At 41.3% G+C, this 23,847-nt stretch overlaps 1 protein-coding gene across 2 annotated transcripts in view; it reads right to left on the bottom strand.

Moving 5' to 3' along the window:
* Positions 1-23,847, bottom strand: part of TCIRG1 (T cell immune regulator 1, ATPase H+ transporting V0 subunit a3) — a 550,359-nt gene that overhangs the window by 43,937 nt on the left and 482,575 nt on the right. For both annotated transcript variants that reach the window (XM_056531100.1, XM_056531098.1), the window contains one exon: positions 18,711-18,882. In XM_056531100.1, the coding sequence (XP_056387075.1) occupies positions 18,711-18,882 (172 nt within the window). The remainder of the gene's footprint in view (positions 1-18,710; positions 18,883-23,847) is intronic.

Genomic DNA, 23,847 nt, shown 5'->3' with positions numbered 1-23,847 from the left:
GTACATTAGAAAAACTATTGTTTTGCCAAAAGATCAACCAATAATTTTTTTTATATATCTGACAGTGCCCATTTAAATAAGTTGATCATATCCCCATTAAATGTCTCTTTTCAAGACTCAACCTTCTTTCTGTCATGGTTACTGGCCTAGGTATTAAAAGATCACTAGAAAGATCTCTGTACTATCCATTCACATCATTTGTACATTGTGATTAGACCAGATGCATCATGGAAAGTGTAGGAAGCACTAGACAATCATAGAGAGAAATAGGAATCAAGATGGCAGACAATCCATGCATGCCACATCATCTAAAACAAATATATCAAATGCCTCCGTTTTATTATTCAAAGAGACACTGGAGCCCAAAAGGTGCGAGGTATTAGCAGTGTGAGGCTAAACAGCCACCCTGCCCCTTATCTTACCCTTCTAATCACCTCACTCTGGTCCTGTTGTGCTGTACTATGACTGCTGTTTCATACATGAGTTTGTGTGTGAAGTGGAAGTCCTATTTTCTTTGTAACTTTACGAGACCCTTCGCGTTACATAGAGGGTTATTAGAGGGCTTAACCCCATAAGGACCCGGAGTTTTTCCGTTTTTGCATTTTCGTTTTTTCCTCCTTACCTTAAAAAAATCATAACTCTTAAAATTTCGCACCTAAAAATCCATATGATGGCTTATTTTTTGCGCCACCAATTCTACTTTTTAATGACATCAGTCATTTTACCCAAAAATCTACGACAAAACAAAAAAATCATTCTGAGACAAAATTGAGAAAAAAAACACGCCATTTTGTAACTTTTAGAGGCTTCCGTTTCTACACAGTACATTTTTCGGTAAAAATGAAACCTTTTCTTTATTTTGTAGGTTCATACGATTAAATTGATACCCTACTTATGTAGGTTTGATTTTGTCGTACTTTTGGAAAAAATCATAACTACATGCAGGAAAATGTATTCGTTTAAATTGTCATCTTTCTATAACTTTTTTATTTTTCTGCATATGATGCGGTATGAGGGCTAATTTTTTGCGCCATGATCTGAAGTTTTTAGCAGTACCATTTTTGTATTGATAGGACTTATTGATCGCTTTTTATTCATTTTTTCATGATCTAAAAAGTGACAAAAAATACACAATTTTGGACTTTGGAATTTTTTTGCACGTATGCCATTGACCGTGCGGTTTAATTAACTATATATTTTTATAATTTGGACATTTCTGCATGCGGTGATACAACGTTTATATTTATTTAGACAGTTTTTTTTAACCCTTTAAGGACTGAGCCCTTTTTTGCAATTCTGACCACTGTCACTTTATGCATTAATAACTCTGGGATGCTTTTACTGATTATTCTGATTCCGGGATTGTTTTTTCGTGACATATTCTACTTTAACATAGCGGTAAATTTTTATTGTTACTTGCATCCTTTCTTGGTAAAAAATCACAAAATGTCATGAAAATTTAAAATTTAGCATTTTCTAACTTTGAAACTCTCTGCTTGTAAGGAAAATGGATATTCCAAAAATGTTATATTGATTCACAAATACAATATGTCTACATTATGTTGGCATCATAAAATTTACCTATTTTTACTTTTTGAAGACATTAGAGGGCTTCAAAGTATAGCAGCAATCTTAATTTTCATGAAAATTTAAAAATCTGAATTTTTCAGGGACCAGTAAAGGGGTTATCAGGAAAAAACTTTTTTATATATATCAACTGGCTCCAGAAAGTTAAACAGATTTGTAAATTACTTCTATTAAAAAATCTTAATCCTTTCAGTACTTATGAGCTTCTGAATTTAAGGTTGTTCTTTTCTATCCAAGTGCTCTCTGATGACACGTGTCTCAGGCAATACCCAGTTTAGAACCAAATCCCCAAATCCCCAAACTGGGCGGTTCCCGAGACATGTGTCATCAGAGAGCACTTAGACAGAAAAGAACAACCTTAACTTTAGAAGCTCATAAGTACTGAAAGGATTACGATTTTTTAATGGAAGTAATTTACAAATCTATTTAACTTTCTGGAGCCAGTTGACATATAAAAAAAAGTTTTTTCCTGAATAACCCCTTTAAGTTTGAACTGGATTTGAGGGGCCTTACTGTGAGAAATACCCCATAAATGACCCCATTATAGAAACTACACCCCTCAAAGTTTTCAAAATGACATTCAAAAAGTGTGTTAACCTTTAGGTGTTTCACAAGAATTGCAGCAAAGTGGAGGAGAAAAATCTAAATCTGCTTTTTTTCACACTAACATGTTCTTTTAGCCCCATTTTTTTCATTTTTAAAAGTGGTAAAAGGAGAAAAAGCCCCCCAAAATTTGTAGCCCAAATTACGTAAATACCTCATATGTTGACAAAGTGGTCTGTGGGCTCACAACATGGCTCAAGAGGGAAAGAGCAACTGTAGGATTTCTGAATTTTTTTTTTGCTGTCATGGTTTTTAGGGCCATGTTGCATTTAGGAAGCCCCCATGGTGCCAGAACGGCAAAAAAAAAAAAAAAACACATGGCATACTATTTTGGAAACTACACCCTCAAGGAACGTAACAATGGGTATAGTGAGCCTTAACACCCCACAGGTGTTTGACGACTTTGCGTTGAAGTTGGACGTGAAAATGGAAAATTTGATTTTTAACACTAAAATGAAGGTGTTACCCCAAATTTTTCTTTTTCACAAGGGATAATAGGAGAAAATGGACCACATAATTTGAAGCCCAATTTCTCCTGATTAAGAAAATGCCCCATATGTGGACGTTAAGTGCTCTGCTGGCGCACTACAGTGCTCATGAGAGAAGGAGCGAAATTTGGCTTTTTGAAATTCAATTTTGCTGAAATGATTTTTGGGGGGCATGTTGCATTTAGAAAGTCCCCAGGGTGCCAGAACAGCAAAAATCCCCCCACATGGCATACTATTTTGGAAACTACACCCCTCAAGGAACGTATCAAGGGGTATAGTGAACCTTAACACCTCACTGGTGTTTGACGACTTTGCATTGAATTTGGACGTGAAAATTGAAAATAAGATTTTTAACAATAAAATGATGGTGTTACTCCAAATTTTTCATTTTCACAAGGGGTAATAGGAGAAAATGGAAGCCCAATTTCTCCCGGTTAAGAAAACACCCCATAAGTGGATGTTAAGTGCTCTGCTGGCGCACTACATGTCTCTGTACAGAAGGAGCACCATTGGACTTTTGGAGATAGAATTTTGCTGGAATTGAAGTCGGGGGCCATGTACATTTACAAACCTCCCATAATGCCAGAACAGCAGAAACCCCCCACATGTGAACCCATTTTGGAAACTACACCCCTCACAGAATGTAATAAGGGGTGCAGTGAGCATTTACACCCCACTGGCGTTTGACAAATCTTTGGAACAATGGGCTGGGCAAATAAAAAATTACATTTTCACGGACCACTGTTCAAAAAATGTGGGGTGTAAATGCTCACTGTACCCCTTATTACATTACGTCAGAGGTGTAGTTTCCAAAATGGGGTCACATGTGGGGGGAGGTTTACTGTTCTGGCACCATGGGAGCTTTGTAAATGTACATGGCCTTCAATTCCAGACACATTTTCTCTCCAAAAGCCCAATGGCGCTGCTCCTCTTCTGAGCATTGTAGTTCGCAGAAAACTTTACGTCCACACATGGGGTATTTACTCAGAAATAATGGGGTTACAAATTTTGGGGGGCTTTTTTCATATTACCCCTTGTAAAAATGAAAAATTTGGGATAACACCAGCATTTTAGTGAAGAAAATAAAATTTTTAATTTTCACATCCAAATTTAACAAGAAATTCATCAAACACCTGTGGGGTGTTAAGGCTCACTATACCCCTTGTTACATTCCTTGAGGGGTGAATTTTCCAAAAAGGGGTCACATGTGGGTATTTTTTTTTTTGCATTTTCGTCAGAACCGCTGTAAAATTAGCCCTACCTGTGCAAATCACCAATTTAGGCCTCAAATGTACATAGTGCGCTCTCACTCCTGAGCCTTGGTGTGCGTCCGCAGAGCATTTTACGTCCACATATGGGGTATTTCCGTACTCAGAAGAAGTTGCGTTACAAATTTTGGGGGTCTTTTTTTCTTTTTCCTAATTGTGAAAATGAAAAGTATGGGCCAACACCAGCAGTAAGTGTAAAATTTTTTTTTTTTCTTACACTAACAGGCTGGTGTAGACCCCAACTTTACCTCAATAAGGGGTAAAAGGAGAAAAAGCCCCCATTTGTGGCCCTATACTGTTGCCTTGAAATACGACAGGGCTCCAAAGTGAGAGCTCGTCATGCATATTTGAGGCCTAAATTAAATATTTGCATAGGGACGGACCCGGATGCAAGAATTAGACTTGCCTCCAATACCAAAATTACCCTACGGCAGGGTGCCTCCAGCTGTTGCAAAACTCCCAGCATGCCTGGACAGTCAATGGCTGCCCAGCAAAACTGGGAGTTGTTGTTTTGCAACAGCTGGAGGCTCCGTTTTAGAAACCGTGCCGTACCAGAGGTTTCTCATTTTTATTTTGGGGGGGGGGGGGTTAACTGTGTAGGGGTATGTGTATATGTAGTGTTTTACCCTTTATTTTGTGTACGTGTAGTGTAGTGTAGTGTTTTTAGGGTACATTCAGACTACTGGGGCATTACAGCGAGTTTGAGCTGCAGCGGAAAATTTCCCACATCTCTAACTTGCAGCGAGAGACTAACTGTAAGCCCCCGCCCATGTGACTGTATCCTGTACATTCATGTGAGGGGGCGGGGCGCAAACCTCCAGCTGTTGAAAAACTTCAGCTCCCAGCATGCCCTTTGGCTGTCCGTGCATGCTGAGGGTTGTGGTTATGCAACAGCTGGAGGCGACCTGGTTGCAAAACACTGAGGTTGGGAAACATTGTCTGTTTTCAAAATCAGTATTTCCCAACCAGTGTTCCTTCAGCTGTTGCAAAACTACAACTCCCAGCATGCATGGTCTGTCAGTGCATGCTGGGAGTTATATTTTTGCAACAGTTGGAGGCACACTGGTTAGGAAACACTGAGTTAGGAAACAGACAATGTTTCCCAACCAGTGTGCCTCCAGTTGTTCAGAACTACAGCTCCCAGCATGCCCAGACTGCCGACTGGCATGATGGGAGTTGTAGTTTTTCAACATCTGGAAGAGAACAGTTTGGAGACCACTATACAGTGGTGCCCAAACAGTAGCACTCCAGATGTTGCAAAACTACAACTCCAAGCATGCCCAGGCATGCTGGGAGTTGTAGTTCTGTAACATCTGTCCCTTCCACTGTATGGTGGTTTCCAAATTGTGCTCTTCCATATGTTGCAAAACTACAACTCCCAGCATGCTGAGACTGTCCAGTCCAGTCCTGAAGGGACAGATGTTACAGAACTACAACTCCCAGCATGCCTGGGCATGCTGAGAGTTGTAGTTTTGCAACATCTGGAGCGCTACCGTTTAGGCACCACTGTATAGTGGTCTCCAAACTGTGGCCCTACAGATGTTGCAAAACTACAACTCCAAGCATGCCCAGGCAGCGAGCTCAAACTCCCAGCGAGAAACTCACTGTAAACCTCCAACCGTGTGAAAATACCCTAAAAACACTACACTACACAAAATAATAAGTAAAACACTACATACTACATACCCCTACAAAGACCCCGCGCCCCCCAATAAAAAAAAAATGTCTTGTACGGCACTGTTTCCAAAATGGAGCCTCCAGCTGTTGAAAAACAACAACTCGCAGTATTGCCAGACAGCCACTGACTGTAAAGGCATGCAGGGAGTTTTGCAACAGCTGGAGACACCCTGTTTGGGAAACACTGCCGTAGGGTATTTTTGTATTCAAATCCCCAATTTAGGCCTCAAATGCGCATGGTGCTCTCTCACTTGGGAGCCCTGACGTATTTCAAGGAAACCGTTTAGGGCCACATATGGGGTATCTCCGTACTGAGGAGAAATTGCGTTACAAATTTTGGGGGGCTTTTTCTCCTTTTACCCCTTATGAAAAGGTAAAGTTGGGGTCTACACCAGCATGTTAGTGTAAAAAAAAATTATTTTTACACTAACATGCTGGTGTTGCCCTATACTTTTAATTTTCACAAGCGGTAAAAGGAATAAAAGACCCCCAAAATTTGTAACGCAATTTCTCCTGAGTACAGAACAAAAAGTGCTCTGCGGGCACACAACATGGCTCAGAAGTGAGAGCGAGGCATGTACATGTGAGGTCTAAATTGGTGATTTCTAGTGGGGTGGCTGATTTTACAGCGGTTCTGACAAACGCAAAACAATAAATACCCACATGTGACCCTATTTTGGAAACTACACCCCTCATGGAATGTAACAAGGGGTATCAGTGAGCCTTAACACACCACAGGTGTTTGACAAATTTTCGTTAAAGTTGGATGTGAAAATGAAAAAAAAAAAGGTTTTTCAGATGCTGGTGTTACCCTACATTTCTCATTTTCACTATAGAGAATAGGAAAAAAAGCCCCCCAAAATTTGTAACCCCATTTCTTCTGAGTAAGAACATACCCCATATGTGGATGTAAAGTGCTCTGCGGGCAAACTATAACGCTCAGAAGAGAAGGAGCGCCATTGGGCTTTTGGCAAGAGAAGGTGTCTGAAATTGAAAGCCATTTGAAGGTGTTTACAAAACCCCCATAGTGCCAGAACAGTGGACCCCCCCCCCCCACATGTGACCCCATTTTGGAAACTACACCCCTCACATAATGTAATAAGGGGTACAGTGAGCATTTACGCCCCACAGGTGTCTGACAGATTTCTGGAACAGTGGTCCGTGAAAATGAAAAATTTTATTTTTCATTTGCACAGCCCACTGTTCCAAAGATCTGTCAAACACCAGTGGAGTGTAAATGTTCACTGCACCCCTTATTAAATTGTAAACACACATGGCCTCTCTTTTCTATTCCAACCAAATTCTCTCACCAAAAGCTCAATGGCCCATCTCCTCTTCTGAGCATTGTAGTTAGTCCACAGAGCACTTTACATCCACATATGGGGTATTTCCAGAAATGGGGTTACAAAATTTGGGTGGCTTTTTCTCCAATTACCCCTTGTGAAAATGAAAAATTTGGGGTAACACCAGCATTTTAGTGAAAAAAATGTAATTTTTAATTTTCACATCCAACTTTAGAAGAAATTTGTCAAGCACCTGTGGGGTGTTAAGGCTCACTGTACCCCTTGTTATGTTCCTTGATGGGTGTAGTTTCCAAAATAGTATGCCATGTGTTGTTTTTTTTTTTGCTGTTTTGGCACCATAGGGGCTTCCTAAATGCGACATGCCCCCCAAAAACTATTTCAGCAAAATTTGTTTTCCGAAAGCCAAATGTGACGTCTCTTCTGAGCATTGTACTCAGAAGAGATGGGGTTACAATTTTGGGGGGCATTTTCTCCTATAACCCCTTGTAAAAATGTAAAATTTGGGGGAAACCCAGCATTTTAGTGAAAAAAAAAAAAATCATTTACACATCTGACTTTAACGAAAAGTCGTCAAACACCTGTGGGGTGTTAAGGCTCAGTGGACCCCTTGTTACGTTCCTTGAGGGGTGTAGTTTCCAAAATAGTATGCCATGATGATTTTTTTTTTGCTGTTCTGGCACCATAGTGGCTTCCTAAATGTGACATGCCCCCAAAAGCCATTTCAGAAAAACTCACTCTCCAAAATCTCATTGTTGCTCCTTCCCTTCTGAGCCTTGTAGTGTACCCACAGAGCACTTGACATCCACATATGAGGTATTTCCTTACTCGAGAGAAATTGGCTTACAAATTTTTGGGGTCTTTCTCCTTTTACCCCTTGTAAAATTTCAAAAACTGGGTCTACAAGAACATGCAAGTGTAAAAAATTAAGATTTAGAATTTTCTCCTTTACCTTGCTGCTATTCCTGTGAAACACCTAAAGGGTTAACACACTTTCTGAATGTCATTTTGAATACTTTGGGGGTGCAGTTTTTATAATGGGGTCATTTATGGGGTATTTCTAATAAGAAGACCCCTCAAATCCACTTCAAAACTGAACTGGTCCCTGAAAAATTCTAATTTTGAAAATTTTGTGGAAAATTGCAGCTGAACTTTGAAGCCCTCTGATGGCTTCCAAAAGTAAAAACATGTCAACTTCATGATGTAAATATAAAGTAGACATATTGTATATGTGAATCAATGTATAATTTATTTGGAATATCCATTTTCCTTATAAGTAGAGAGTTTCAAAGTTAGAAAAATGCTAAATGTTCATGAAATTTGGGGATTTTTCACCAAGAAAGGATGCAAGTAACGATGAAAATTTACCACTATGTTAAAGTAGAGTATGTCACGAAAAAACTATCTCAGAATCAGAATAATCGGTAAAAGCATACCAGAGTTATTAAAGAGGTATTCCAGGAAAAACATTTTTATATATATCAACTGGCTCCAGAAAGTTAAACAGATTTGTAAATTACTTCTATTAAAATTGTTTAATCCTTTCAGTACTTATGGTTGTTCTTTTCTGCTCTCTGATGACTCCTGTCTCGGGAAACGCCCAGTTTAGAAGAGGTTTGCTATGGGGATTTGCTTCTAAACTGGACAGGTGTCATCAGAGAGGACTTAGACAGAAAAGAACAACCTTAACTTCAGAAGCTCATAAGTACTGAAAGGATTAAGATTTTTTAATAGAAGTAATTTACAAATCTGTTTAACTTTCTGGAGCAAGTTGATATATATAAAAAAGTTTTTCCTGGAATACCCCTTTAATGCATAAAGTGACAGTGGTCAGAATTGCAAAAAAGGGCTCAGTCCTTAAGGGGTTCAATGGGAAAAGGGGGGTGATTCAAACTTAAAGATAATGTAACTCCTTCCCTAATTTAATTCACTTTTTTTTTGCAATGTTATAGCTCCCATAGGGGGCTATAACACTGCACACACTGATCTTTAACATTGATCAATGGTTTCTCATGGGAAACCATTGATCAATGATTCTGCCACTTGACTGCTCATGCCTGGATCTCAGTGCACTGAAGAGACAAAAAGAAAAGAGGAGCGCGATCCTAGTGCATTACCATAGGAATTCCAGGCAGAGTTTTCAACACATATGTGCTCACCAGAGTTGGTTATGCTCAGAGCATAACATCTACAACAGCATAGCAGTGGTGAGTCAGCAGCCCTGGAGCACCCGCACATCCAAGGAGGCCGGCAGGCAGTAGAACAATCAAGTGGTGAAAAAGAAATATCTCCAAAAGACAGGCGCTTCTCCCAATAAAAAGTTTTCTTTATTCCATCAGAGTAGACATAACTATTGGTATTAAAAAGCACTTTCAACGCATTTCTAGCTCGGACTGAGCTGTTTATCAAGACGTGCATTATGCACGTCTTGATAAAGAGCTCAGTCCGAGCTAGAAACGCGTTGAAATTGCTTTTTAATACCAATATTTATGTCTACTCTGATGGAATAAAGAAAACTTTTTATTGCAAGAAGCGCCTGTCTTTTGGAGCTATTTCTTTTTCACCACTTGATTGTACTAATGCCTGGATCTCAGGCACTGAGCAGTCATTCGGTGATCGGACACCAGGAAGCAAGGTAAGGGACCCTCCTGCTGTCTCACAGGTGTTCGGGATGCCGCGATTTCGCCTCAGACATCCCGAACAGCCACCTGAGCTAACCCGGCAATGAGTTACTTTCCCTTTAGACGCAGCGTTCAACTTTGAACGATCAGTGCCGCGCGCTAACAGCCATGGGTCCTGGCCGAGGGCCCGACCCGCTGTGACGCGTCCTGGCCACGTGTTATAGAACATGAGCGGACTCATGAGGTAACATGGGTCCTTAAGGGGTTAAAGACGAAGCCCTTGTTTTTTTTCCTCCTCTCCTTTTAAAATCCCAAATTCTTTTTTTTTCACCTACAGACCAATATGAGGGCTTGTTTTTTGCAAGACCAATTGTACTTTGCAATGACCTCTTTAATTTTACCATAAGATGTACATGAAACCAAAAACTGTATATTTGGGGGCAGAAAACTGCAATTTTGCAATTTTGGGGAGTTTTATTTTTATGCAGTGCACTTTATGGTAAAAATGATAAATTATCTTCATTCTGTAGGTCAATGCGATTAAAATGATACCCAATTTATATAGTTTTTCCATTGCTGTACTATTAATGCAAACTTTGTTTTAACAAAATTCAGATGCATAAAATTGTCCTTTTCTGATCCCTATAACTTTAGAATCTTTCTTTATACAGGGATGTATGAGGGCTAATTTTTGAACTGCAGTTTTCAGCTATACCTTTGCTTTGATGTGACTTTTTAATCGCTTTTTATAATAATTTTTCTGATATATGATGTGATTAAAAATCAGTTTATTGGGGTTTGATTTTTTTTTTTACATTTACGTTGTGGAGGCTACTTTTACACTTCCGTTATGACGCGGCAGTGTGACGGGTGTCAAGGTAGCCAGGGAGAATAGCGGAAGAAAAATTACTACAAGAGCCGTCTTTTTCTCCACTATTCCCGTTAATAAAAAAAAAAAAGGGTCTTAGTGGCCCCATAATAGTAAATGGGAGCCGCCAGGACCCGTTGCTTCCCGTCACGAGAACAGCCGTTAACCCCTTAAGGACCATGGTCGTACGCGTACGTCTAAGCACCCTGGTAGTTAAGGACCAAGGATGTACGCGTACGTCTGTGGGAATTTCAGTCCCCGCCGCGCACCGGGCGGGGACTGGGGTGACTGCTGATATCGATCAGCAGTCACCCCGCGCAAATCAGACCCCAGACCCCCCCATGTCGGCGATCGGCGCAAATCGCAAGTGAATTCACTCTTGCGATTTGCGCGATTCCGGGTCTATGGTGACCCGGAATATAAGGGGGATCGCGGTTGTCCAAGACATCCACGATCCCCCTGAAGGGATAGGAGTGAGGTGGGAGGGGTGCCACGCCTCCTATCCCTGCTATTGGTCGTATAGACGCGACGACCAATAGCAGATAGGGGGCAGAGGGGTCAACTTTCATTTTCCCCGTACTGCCCACCCACAATAGGCGGGGGAGAACGGGGGAAATCAACGGGGACTGGCACCGGAGTCCACTTACCATGCGGGCGAGGCTGCGGGCGACGATCGGTGCCGGAGATCGGCGGGCGTCTATGTCGTGCAGCTGGCTCCCTGGATCCTACTGAAGCTGGTAAGTTGCCTATTAAAACATCGGGAGGGCTACAGTTTGAGACCACTATCCAGTAGTCTCTAAACCATAGCTCTCCAGATGTTGCAAAACTACAACTCCTAGCATGCCCACACAACTGTTTGCTGTCTGGGCATGCTGGGATTTGTAGTTTTGCAACATCTGGAGGGCCACAGTTTGCAGTGGTCTCTATACTGTAGCTCTCCAGATGTTGCAAAACTGCAAATCCCAGCATGCTAGGAGTTGTAGTTGCGTACCTCCAGCTGTTGCATAACTACATCTCCCAGCATGCCCTTCGGCGATCAGTACATGCTGGGAGTTGTAGTTTTGCAACAGCTGGAGGCACACTGGTTGGAAAATACTGAGTTAGATAACAGAACATAACTGATGGCTTTCCAACCAGTGTGCCTGCAGCTGTTGCAAAAGTACAACTCCCAGCATGCACGGTCTGTCAGTACATGCTGGGAGTTGTAGTTTTTAAGCAGCTGTAGGTATACCCCCCCCCATGTGAACGTACAGGGTACATTCACACGGGCAGGTTTACAGTAAGTTCCCTGCTTCAAGTTTGGGCTGCAACAATTTTTTGCCGCAGCGCAAACTCCTTGCGGAGAACTCACTGTAAACCTCCGTCAGCGCGAATGTACCCTGAAAACACTACACTAACAAATAATAAAGGGCAAAACACTACATATACACCCCCTTACACTGTCCCTGTCCCCCCAATAAAAATGAAAAACGTATTGTACGGCAGTGTTTCCAGAACAGAGCCGCCAGCTGTTGCAAAACAACAACTCCCAGCATTTATGGACAGCCACTGACTGTCCAGGCATGCTGGGAGTTTAGCAACAGCTGGAGGCACCCTGTTTGGGAATCACTGCCGTAGAATACCCCTATGTCCACCCCTATGCAATCCCTAATTTAGTCCTCAAATGCGCATGGCGATCTCTCACTTCAGAGCCCTGTCGTATTTCAAGGAAACAGTTTAGGGCCACATATGGGGTATTTCCGTACTCGGGAAAAATTAAACTACAAATTTTGGGGGGCTTTTTCCTCCTTTTACCCATTATGAAAAGGAAAATTTGGGGGCTACACCAGCCTGTTAGTGTAAAAAAAAAAATTTACACTAACATGCTGGTGTTACCCTTTACTTTTTATTTTCACAAGAGGTAAAAGGAAAAAAAAAGACCCCCAAAATTTGTAACACAATTTCTCCTGAGTACGGAAATACCCCATATGTGGGCGTAAAATGCTCTGCAGACGCACAACAAGGCTCAGGAGTGAGAGCGCACTATGTACATTTGAGGCCTAAATTGGTGATTTGCACAGGGGTGGCTGATTTTACAGCGGTTTTGACATAAACGCAAAAAAATAGATACCGACATGTGACCCCATTTTGGAAACTACAGCCCTCATGGAATGTAATAAGGGATATAGTGAGCCTTAACACCCCACAGGTGTTTGAAGAATTTTCGTTAAAGTTGGATGGGAAAATGAAAAAAAAAAATGTTTTCACTAAAATGCTGGCGTTACCCTAAATTTTTCATTTTTACAAGGGAAAATAGGAAAAAAGCCCCCCAAAATTTGTAACCCCATTTCTTCTGAGTAAGAACATACCCCATATGTGGATGTAAAGTGCTCTGCGGGTGAACTACAATGCTCAGAAGAGAAGGAGCGCCATTGGGATTTTGAAGAGAATATGTGTCCGGAATTGAAGACCACGTGTGTTTACAAAGCTACCATAGTGCCAGAACAATGGACCCCTCAACATGTGACCCCATTTTGGAAACTACACCCCTCATATAATGTAATAAGGGGTACAAATAGCATTTACGCCCCACAGGTGTCTGACAGATTTTTGGAACAGTGGTCCGTGAAAATGAAAAATGTAATTTTTCATTTGCTCAGCCCACTGTTCCAAAGATCTGTCAAATGCCAGTGGGGTGTAAATGCTCACTGCACCCCTTATTCAATTCTGAGAGGGGTTTAGTTTCCAAAATGGGATCACATGCGGGGGGTCTACTGTTCTGGCACCACGAGAGGCTTTATAAACGCACATGGCCCCTGACTTCCATTCCAAACAAATTCACTCTTCAAAAGCTCAATGGCGCTCCTCCTCTTCTGAGCATTGTAGTTCGCCCACAGAGCACTTGACGTCCACACATGGGGTATTTCCATGCTCAGAAGAAATGGTGTTACACATTTTGGGGGTAATTTTCTCCTATTACCCCTTGTAAAAATTTACAAATTTGGGGGAAAATCTGCATTTTAGAGAAAAATTTTTTTTTTCATTTACACATCTGAGTTTAACGAAAAGTCGCAAAACACCTGTGAGGTATTAAGGCTCACTGGACCCTTTGTTACATGCCTTGAGGGGTGTAGTTTCCAAAATAGTATGCCATGTGTTTTTTTTCTGCTGTTCTGGCACCATAGGGGCTTCATAAATGTGACATGCCCCCCAAAAACTATTTCAGAAAAACTCACTCTCCAAAATCCCATTGTCGCTCCTTCCCTTCTGAGCCCACTACTGCCCCGCCGAACACTTGACATACACACATGAGGTATTTCCTTACTCGAGAGAAATTGGGTTACAAATTTTAAGCGTATTTTTCTCCTTTTACCCCTTGTAAAATTTCAAAAACTGGGTCTACAAGAACATGCGAGTGTAAAAAAATGAAGATTTTGAATTTTCTCCTTCACTTTGCTGCTATTCCTGTGAAACACCTAAAGGGTTAACACACTTACTGAATGTCATTTTGAATACTTTGAGGGGTGCAGTTTTTATAATGGGGTCATTTGTAGAGGGTATTTCTAATAAGAAAGCCCTTCAAAACCACTTCAAACCTGAACTGGTCCATGAATAACTTCGATTTTGAAAATTTCTTGAAAAATTTGAAAATTGCTGCTGAATTTTTAAGCCCTCTGAAGTCTTCCAAAAGTAAAAACATGTCAACTTTATGATGCCAACATAAAGTAGACATTTGGTATTTGTGAATAAAAATATAATTTATTTGGAATGTCTATTTTCCTTACAAGCAGAGAGCTTCAAAGTTAGAAAAATGCTAAATTTTTTATTTTTTCATCAAATTTTGGAATTTTTCACCAAGAAAATTATCAACAAAATTTAACCTCTAACATAGTAGAATATGTCAGATGTGCAAAAAACGCTCTGGTCCTACAGTGAAAAATGGCCTGGTCCTTAAAGGGGTACTCCGCATCCCTAGACATCTTATCCCCTATCCAAAGGATAAGGGATAAGATGTCAGATCGTCGGGTCCCGCTGCTGTGGACCCCCGGGATCTAGGCTGCTGCACTCACCTGTACGGCTTCCACCTCACACCGGCAACGCTGGAGGCTTCGGATCCCAACCACAATGGCGGACGAGCGTGAAATCACGACTCCGCCCCGTGTGACGTCACGCCCCGTCCCCTCAATGCAACTCTATGGGAGATCTGTCACGCCCCCTCCCATAGACGTGCATTGAGGGGGTGGGGCGTGACGTCACACGGGGCGGAGTCGTGACGTCACGCTCATCTGCCATTGTGGTCGGGATCTGAAGCCTCCAGCGATGCCGGTGTGAGGTGGAAGCCGTACAGGTGGGTGCAGCAGCCTAGATCCCGGGGGTCCACAGCAGCGGGACCCCGGTGATCTGACATCTTATCCCTTATCCTTTGGATAGGGGATAAGATGTCTAGGGGTGCGGAGTACCCCTATTAAGGGGTTAAAGGGGTACTCCCGTGAACTTTTTTTAAATTAACTGGTGTCAGAAAGTTAAAACAGATGTGTAAATTACTTTTACAATTAAAAAAGGTTTATCCTTCCAGTACTTTTTAGGGGCTGTATACTACAGAGGAAATGCTTTACTTTTTAGATTTCTCTGATGTAATGACCACAGTGCTCTCTGCTGACCTCTGCTGTCCATTTTAGGAACTGTCCTGAGCAGCATATGTTTGCTATGGGGATTTTTTCCTGCTCTGGTCAGTTCCTAAAATGGACAGCAGAGGTCAGCAGAGAGCATTGTGGTCCTGACATCATAGAAATAAAAAAAGTAAAGCATTTCCTCTGTAGTATATAGCCCCTAAAAAGTACTGGAAGGATTAAGATTTTTTAATAGAAGTAATTTACAAGTCTGTTTAACTTTCTGGCACCAGTTGATTTTGATTAACAAAAAAAAAAACAGTTTTCCACGGGAGTCACCCAAAAAAAAAAAAATAAATAAATAAATAAAGAGACTTTCTGTTCTGGACAGGGAGCAACAGCAGTGTGAAAGGGGCCTTACTGTGCAGGATCATAAACATTATATTTTAATAATTTAGCCATTAAGCAAGCGGCGCAACCAAATATATTAACTTTTTTTTAATGGGAAAATAAGGTTAATTAATTTTTTTTATTAGAGAGGGAGTTTTATATAATTTTAGAAACTTTATACACTTTTTTAAGGGGTACTCCAGTGAAAAACTACTTTTTTTTTATCAACTGGTGCCAGAACATTAACCCCTTCATGACTTGGGGTTTTTCCGTTTTTGCACTTTCGTTTTTTCTCCTTACCTTTAAAAAACCAGAACTCAATTTTGAACCTAAAAATCCATATGATGGCTTATTTTTTGCGCCACCAATTTAATGACATCAGTAATTTTACCCAAAAATCTACAGCGAAACGGAAAAAAATCATTGTGCAACAAAATTGAAGAGAAAACACCATTTTGTAACTTTTGGGGGCTTCCGTTTCTACGCAGTACATTTTTCGGTAAAAATGACACCTTATCTTTATTCTGTAGGTTCATATGATTAAAATGATCCCCTACTTATATAGGTTTGATTTTATTGTACTTCTGGAAAAAATCATAACTACATGCGGGAAAATGTATATGTTTAAAATTGTCATCTTCTGACCCCTATAACTTTTTTTTTTTCTGTCTATGGGGTGGTATGAGGGATAATTTTTTGCGCCCTGATCTGAAGTTTTAATTGCTACTATTTTTGTAATGATCCGACTTTTTAATCGCTTTTTATTCATTTTTTCATGGAATTTTTTGGCGCATACACCATTGACCGTGCGGTTTAATTAACTACATATGTTTATTTTTATTTACAGTTTTTTTTTTATGGGAAAAGGGGGGTGATTCAAACTTTTATTAAGGAAGGGGTTAAATGATCTTTAATCACTTTTTTTTGCAATGTTATGGCTCCCATAGGGGGCTTTAACACTGCACACACTGATCTTTTACATTGTTCAATGGTTTCTCATAGGAAATCATTGATCAATGATTCTGCCGCTTGACTGCTCATGCCTGGATCTCAGGCACTGAGCAGTCATTCGGCGATCGGACAGCATGGAGGCAGGTAGGGATCCTCTGGCTGTCCTGTAAGCTGTTCGGAATGCCGCGATTTAATCGCTGGGATCCCGAACAGCTCCCTGAGCTAACCGGCATTAGTTTACTTTCACTTTAGACGCGGCTTTTAACTTTGAACATTGCGTCTAAAGGGTTAATAGCGCATGGCACTGCGATCAGTGCTGCGCGCTATTAGCCACGGGTCCCGGCCATTGCTAGGTGCCGGACTCGCGTTATAGAATGGGAGCCGACCCATGGGTCGGGAAGGGGTTAAACAGATTTGTAAATTACTTCTATTTAAAAATCTTAATCCTTCCAGTACTTATCAGCTGCTGTATACTATAGAGGAAGTTCTTTTCTTTTAAAAAAACATTTCTGTCTTACCACAGTGCTCTCTGCTGACACCTGTCTGTTTGTCTCAGAAACGTTCAAGAGCAGGAGCAAATACCCATACAAAACCTATCCTTCTCTTGACAGTGCCTGAGACAGAGGTGTCAGCAGACAGCACTGTGATCAGACAGAAAATAAATTTTAAAATAAATGAACTTCCTGTGTAGCATACAGCAGCTGATAAGTACTGGAATAATTAACATTTTTTAATACAAGTAATATAGTAATCTGTTTAACTTTCTGGCACCAGTTGATTAAACAAAAAAATATTGTTTTTCAATGGAGTACCCCTTTAAAGGAGTAGTCCAGTAGTGAACAAGTGGTGAACAACTTATCCCCTATCCAAAGGATAGGGGATAAGTTGCAGATCGCGGGGGGTCCGACCGCTGGGCCCCCCCGCGATCTCCTGTACGGGGCCCCAACAGCCCGCGCGAAGGGGGCGTCTCAACCCCCGCACGAAGCGGCGGGAGACACGCCCCCCTTAATACAACTCTGTGGCAGAGCCGGAGTGCTGCCTTCGGCAATCTCCGGCTCTGCCATAGCGATGCATTGAGGGGGCGTGTCAGCCGCCGCTTCGTGCGGGGGTCGACACCCGCTATCTGACCGGAGAGCCTGGCCCCCGTACAGAGAGATCACAGGGGGCCCCAGCGGTCAGACGCCCTGCAATCTCGAACTTATCCCCTATCCTTAGGATAGGGGATACGTTTTTCACCAGTGGACTACCCCTTTAAGTCCCCATAGGGGACTTTGATTTGCAATCATTAGATTGCATTTACTGTAATATGGTATGCCTATGCAGGTAAGAGGACCCTCCTCTGCCGTTTTAGCTCATGGAACCCCCGAGATCATGTTGCAGGGGTTTAGTGAGCGCCTTTGAGCTACTGGAAATTTTTTGTTTCATTTTAGATGCTGTGATCAGCATTGATCACGGTGTCTAAAGGGTTAATGACCGGCAGCAGTGGGATTGACGCTTACTGTCATTTACAGTGAGCGTCCGACTACTGTCTACTGGCTACTGTCATTTACAGTGAGCGTCCGGCCGCTTAAAGGGGTACTCTGGTGGAAAACAATTTTTTTCATATAATCTGGCTTCAGAAAGTTAAACAGATTTGTGAATGACTTCTATTACAAAAAAAAAAAAAAAAAAAAAAACACTTTAATCCTTCCAGTACTTATCAGCTACTGTATACTCCAAAGTAAGTTGTATAGTTATTTTCTGTCTGACCACAGTGCTCTCTGCTGACACCTCTATGTCAGGAACTGTTCAGAATATAAATAAATCCCCATAGCAAACCTCTTCTGCTCCGAACAGTTCCTGACATGGACAGAGGTGTCAGCAGAGAGCACTGTGGTCAGACTGAAAATAACTATACAACTTACTTTGGAGGGGGCAGGCCATGATGTCACGAGGTGGGGGGCGTGAACACGGGAGCCCGCACACAGCGTTTGGAACTTAAGTTCCAGATGCTGGGGAGCGGAGTAACCCTTTAAGTACCAGGACGCAAGGGTGTACCTGTACGCCCTTTGTCCTTTACAGGTTAAGTTCTACACCATCCACCATAAACCATTAGGAATATTTCATACTACACCAGGGTAAATAACAAAACTGCATAATGAGAGTAAATGCATTTACCTTTCCACGCCCAGGATGCCAACATACCTAGCAATTGTCCTGCTTTGGTTATGCACATGAAAGAAGGCTGAGTTTTGACAGTTTATGTTGATTGTAATACAGACATGAAAGAATTGTGGGTTTTAAAACTTTGTTTAACTCTTTCCCTTCAAGTTTTATGTGGCTCTTTGTCCCAAGAAATAGTAAAAATATATTTTTTTAACCATTTACCAATGCAGTCTGAGTGCATGAAGAAATGCTGAGAGACCTTCCATAACCAGCAAGATGGCAACAGTCAGCACAGCAAAAAAGGCAAAGATTGGTACCATAACGATACTCCATGTAAAGGCTTTCTTAGATAATCCAATATGCATCACCATATTCCATAGCACTTCTGACAACTCTGCCGAATAGAGACAAACAGAACATGTTAGAGCCAGCTATGCAGACAATTTTTGCAAAAATTTATTATATAATTGGTAACTCCTTCATTTAGGTTCTTTGAGGTCTTAAATTTCTTAGTCTTAAGGCTGTGTTCACATTTTGCTAATATGTAGAGTTATCCTTTTGGTTTTACCACAATTTAAAAAAAAAAATATGGCAAAACCTCAACAGTCCACAACATGTGAACACAGCCATAGGGTACGTTCACACAAGCGAATTTTCCGCTGCGGATTGGGCCAAGTCCAATCCTTGGCGGATGAGTTTTCCAGCCAAGTCAATGTGTTTTTACTTTTCGCTGTTCACACACCGCATGTTTTGTGGCGTAAAATACGCAGCTGATTTGTCCATTTTCAAACACTGTTGCATTTTTTCCGTCCAGTTTGCTGCATTTTCCTGTGGATTTTCCCTATTCTTTTCTATGGGCCAGGTTCTTGAACTTTTATTTGCGTGTTTTCTCATGCAGATTTTCCACAGTGTCATTTCTGTAATGTTTTAAAGTTTATTGCACGGGCTGGGGCAGGAAGTGTTTGTTTTTCGTTTGTTTTCTTACATTTCTTCACAGATGAGATCACAGTTTGTGTAGAGAAGTTTACGGATGAGCCTGAATGTCCCCAAATTAGTCCTGTTGGTGAGTGTTTTTAATGTGTGTAAGAGCTTTTTATGTTAGGTTAGGAGTATCTTTGGGGCATATTTGTGGCAATGTGTTTGTATTGTTTTTTCTAAGTTAGGGTTGCCATTGCAGCTTCTCCTTATTTTCTAGTGGTGCTGTCTATATATTTTATATTTGCTTCAGTGTTTGTTGTCCTCTCATGCCATCTCCTCATTAATCTTTGTGTTTTTTGGTGGCCTTTTGTTATGGGCGTTGAACTGTTTTCATTTTATTTTGTGTGTCTCTTGTGTTCGTCAGATTATAGAGGTCCCATTGCTGTTCCATTGTTTGTAATTATCCCTTTTATGTTAATTAGCTTATTTATCTTTTAGCCTATATATCTGCTTATTTGGTCCCAGTATTGATGTATACTGTATTATTTATGGTCACATATAATGTTGTCTCCTGTTTTTTGCTTCAAATACTTTGGAGTACTACGCTTTTTTTTCACATATTCTTTGTTCTTCTGCATTTTTGCTCTTCTATAATATTTCTACGAACCTTTAAAAAAAATAAAAATAAAATAGGGTAAACACCTATTGGGTTTCTAAAATTGTGGATATCTGTGTGTTAACTCCCATGGACATGTTTATGTTTGTTACTTATTTTGTAGTCACAAAGTCTATGTCCATTTTCCTCATTTATTTTGTCATGTATTTAATGTTAGGTCATCTGGGAACATCCCACAGCCAAGCCAAGTGGGGAGCCAAGAAGGAAACTTTCAGAACACAACAGCATCTTCCGCAGACCTTGAAACATCCACACAATTTGGTCCAGGAGAGCTTGGAAATGAAAGCAACCCCTCAACATCACGCTAGGAGATTGATGCCCCATCCAGTGAAACTAACACACAGTGAAGAGGCTCAAAGCACCATAATGTTGCCTCAGCTAGAGATAACACGGTAGAATCTGAAACCTTAGCTTTAATTCAGCGGGTAGATGGGGAAGACCATATAGATCATCTGACATATTCTTTTGCAGCACGTCTAAGAAATATGCCAGATAATCAACAATGGTGCTGTGTGTCTGCAATTTTTCAAGTCATGGATTTATATGCAACCTCTGAGGTACTTCCTGATAATCTTGAGATTTTGCAATATATCCCTAACTTACATCGCCGTAGAGGTACTGAAGCACCACGGCAGCAGCCTCAAAATTTTACCAGGGAGGCTAGGAGAAAATGTAGAACCCAATATTTTAAAAGATTTGTCTTCTATGTTTTTTTTTTTTATAAACTTCTTAAATGAACCATTATCAAACTCAGAAATTCTTCAGACAATGTCCAGTGAAAATGATGAGAATGAGAGGTCACCAAGTTTTTTGAATATGTTAGTTGGCCAACGTAACTACCGTATATACTCGAGTATAAGCCGACCCGAATATAAGCCGAGACCCCTAATTTCAACCCAAAAACCCAGGAAAAGTTATTGACTTGACTATAAGCCTAGGGTGGGAAATACATCATCACCGCCTGTTAATCCCTCCATCAGTGGTCTTCAACATCTGCGGACCTCCAGATGTTGCAAAACTACAACTCCAAGCATGCCCGGACAGCCGATGGCTGTCCGGGCATGCTGGGAGTTGCAGTTTTGAAACCTCTGGAGGTCCGCAGGTTGAAGACCACTGCGGCCTTCATTATCATCCAGACCCCCCTTTAGTTTTCTACTCACCTCCCCTCGGTGGGAAGGAAGGGTGAGCTGGTCCGGGCCATCTCTGCGGCAGGGACCATCCGGTGGAGAGGGTTAGTCGTTCCGGGCTGTCCATCTTCACCGGGATGCCCTCTTCTCCGCTCCGGGCCGGCCCCGGACTAGTGATGTTGCCTTGACGACGAAGCACAGGGACGTTCATGCGCAGGGACGTCACAAACCAGCTCACCCTTCCTTCCCACCGAGGGGAGGTGAGTAGAAAACTAAAGGGGGATCTGGATGATGACGAAGGCCGCAGTGGTCTACAACCTGCGGACCTCCAGATGTTTCAAAACTACAACTCCCAGCATGCCGATGGCTGTAGTTTTGCAACATCTGGAGGTCCGCAGGTTGAAGACCACTGAGAAGGGATTGACAGGCGGAGAGTTCACTCGAGTATAAGCCAAGTGGGGCATTTTCAGCTCGAAAAATCGTGCTGAAAAACTAGGCTTATACTCGAGTATATATGGTAGATCTTTTCTGATGTTTTTTTTTAGTTAAGGAATGTTTATTTTTAGCTTTACCCATGCTGACCCTTGTTTCAACTAGGCTGGTTAATTTTGGGCAAATGCTGGAAGTAGTTTGGGCAGGAAGTTGTGACAGTGCCCTTACTTTTTCTATTATATTGCATAATCACCAGTGTTGCCGTGGGTGAAGTGTGGCAACTCAGGCAATGTTTACTATACTCCTGGAGAAGGTGTTGTTCCCCCAATTTTTTGTTGTGCGTTGCACCACAGTTTTAGCTTAACCTAAGCTCTGATTTTATTATTTGAGGTTGGTCCCTTGTTTAGAGAATATATCTTACATCCCAATTATATGTTATCAGCTCCAAATTTGGAAAGGTCATAGTCATTCATGGATCCTTTTTTGTTGTTCTAAAAAATTTTACATATCTGGAGTTGTTTAACGATTATGTGTCCCTAATTTCTCATTCAAACATACATTACTTGTGTGAAGAAACACAATGTAATGTGGCTTCAGGGACCCTAGCTTCTTTTTTTTGGGGGGGGGGGGGAATAACCATTTTAGTTTTCATAACTTAGACTTTGTGCGCAATGTATGTGCAAAAATGTTTACCCATGTTTAGTTACCTTTGGATTTAAATAAACACAAAAAACATTTTCCTGTTTACTTTCAAAAAGAAAATCTTTATTTTGAAACAAAGTGCATATTTAAGAAAATAAAATTACAAAAGGGAAAAACATATACATACGTTACATAGTTTTTTTTTTTTTTTAAATGTATTTAGTTTTGCATATCAATTAACAGACATTACAAACAAGGTAAACATAAACAACAGCCTCCTTTGGTCCCAAAGACCGACAGGGCATCAATCAGCAGTAAGGAAGGGTACAATCTGAGACCCATCCGGAGAAAGCCCAGCACAAACAAACAAGCAAACATACACTCACACATGCACACTTCTTTTTTTCAAATAAGTTTTTATTGGTTTTCAAACATTAACAAACAAGATACACGGGTATCAAACAAACACAGATACAGTAACATGCAGAATGAGGCTTCAAGCAACCATAGGAAGTCGGGGGGGGGGGGGGGGGAGGAAAGAAGGGGGATTGTGAGAGAAGGTTAAGAGGATAGAGAAAGGTAGAGAGGGGGGGGGGGGAGAAGGTAGGGGGGTCGGCTTAAATTAGATCCAGGTCGTCAGAAGATGTTCAATGAAGTCATACGTATAAAATATCATAAGAGTCATGCAGAAAAGTAATAGTTCAGTACATATTGGTGGAAACATAGGACAATGAAGCTATACAATGAGACTAAAATGCAATGGTAGGGTGTTGCTAATTGTTACCAAGTAGACCACTAGGGTGTACATTTAGATACATAGGATAACCAAGGATTCCAAATTTCCTGGTAAGTATATGTTCGATCGGATCTACTCGACATCTCTTCAAAACGGCATATCTGGTGGACCTTGTATTCCCACTCAGAGACAGAGGGAGGGCTAGAATTGAGCCACTTCAGTGGAATTAAAGACTTTGCAGCCGACAAGAAGTGCGCTAATAGTTTTTGCTTGTGGGGCTGAAAGACTGTCTGCCAAGTAGTGTTTAACGACGGTCTGCCAATTAGCACCATATCAGGTTGAAATTTAAGGGAGGTGAAGAGTATACTATTAATTTTGGATTCTATCTCGCTCCAATAGGACGAAATGGCCGCACAGGTCCACCAGATATGCATATGAGTACCCGTGTGACTATTGCACCCCCAACACATCTTAGAAGGTGCCAAACCATGAGCATGCAGGAACTCTGGGGTTTTATACCATCTGGATAAAAGTTTAAAATGCATTTCTTTCAGTCTGACACATCTAGAGAACCCCTGAGAATATTTCAATATGTAGTCTTTCTCGTTGTTTGACAAAACTAGATTAAGTTCCTTCTCCCAGGAAGACAAGTAACCAGGAACAGAAGAAGAACTGCTAGGAGAACAGAACTTTTTTGCATAAGAGAGTTTGTGTATACCCCTCGGAGGCGACAACAGATCACTCTCAAAAACCGTTAGAGGTCTCAGGGGCCCCATCCTGTTCCAGAACTCCCTACAACAGATACTGAGATGGGACGACTGGAGAAAG

Source organism: Hyla sarda, chromosome 7, assembly GCF_029499605.1.
Source record: "Hyla sarda isolate aHylSar1 chromosome 7, aHylSar1.hap1, whole genome shotgun sequence".
NCBI lineage: Eukaryota > Metazoa > Chordata > Amphibia > Anura > Hylidae > Hyla > Hyla sarda.
The sequence above is the reverse complement of the archived record's forward strand: the minus strand, read 5'-3'. Positions and strand labels throughout refer to the sequence as shown.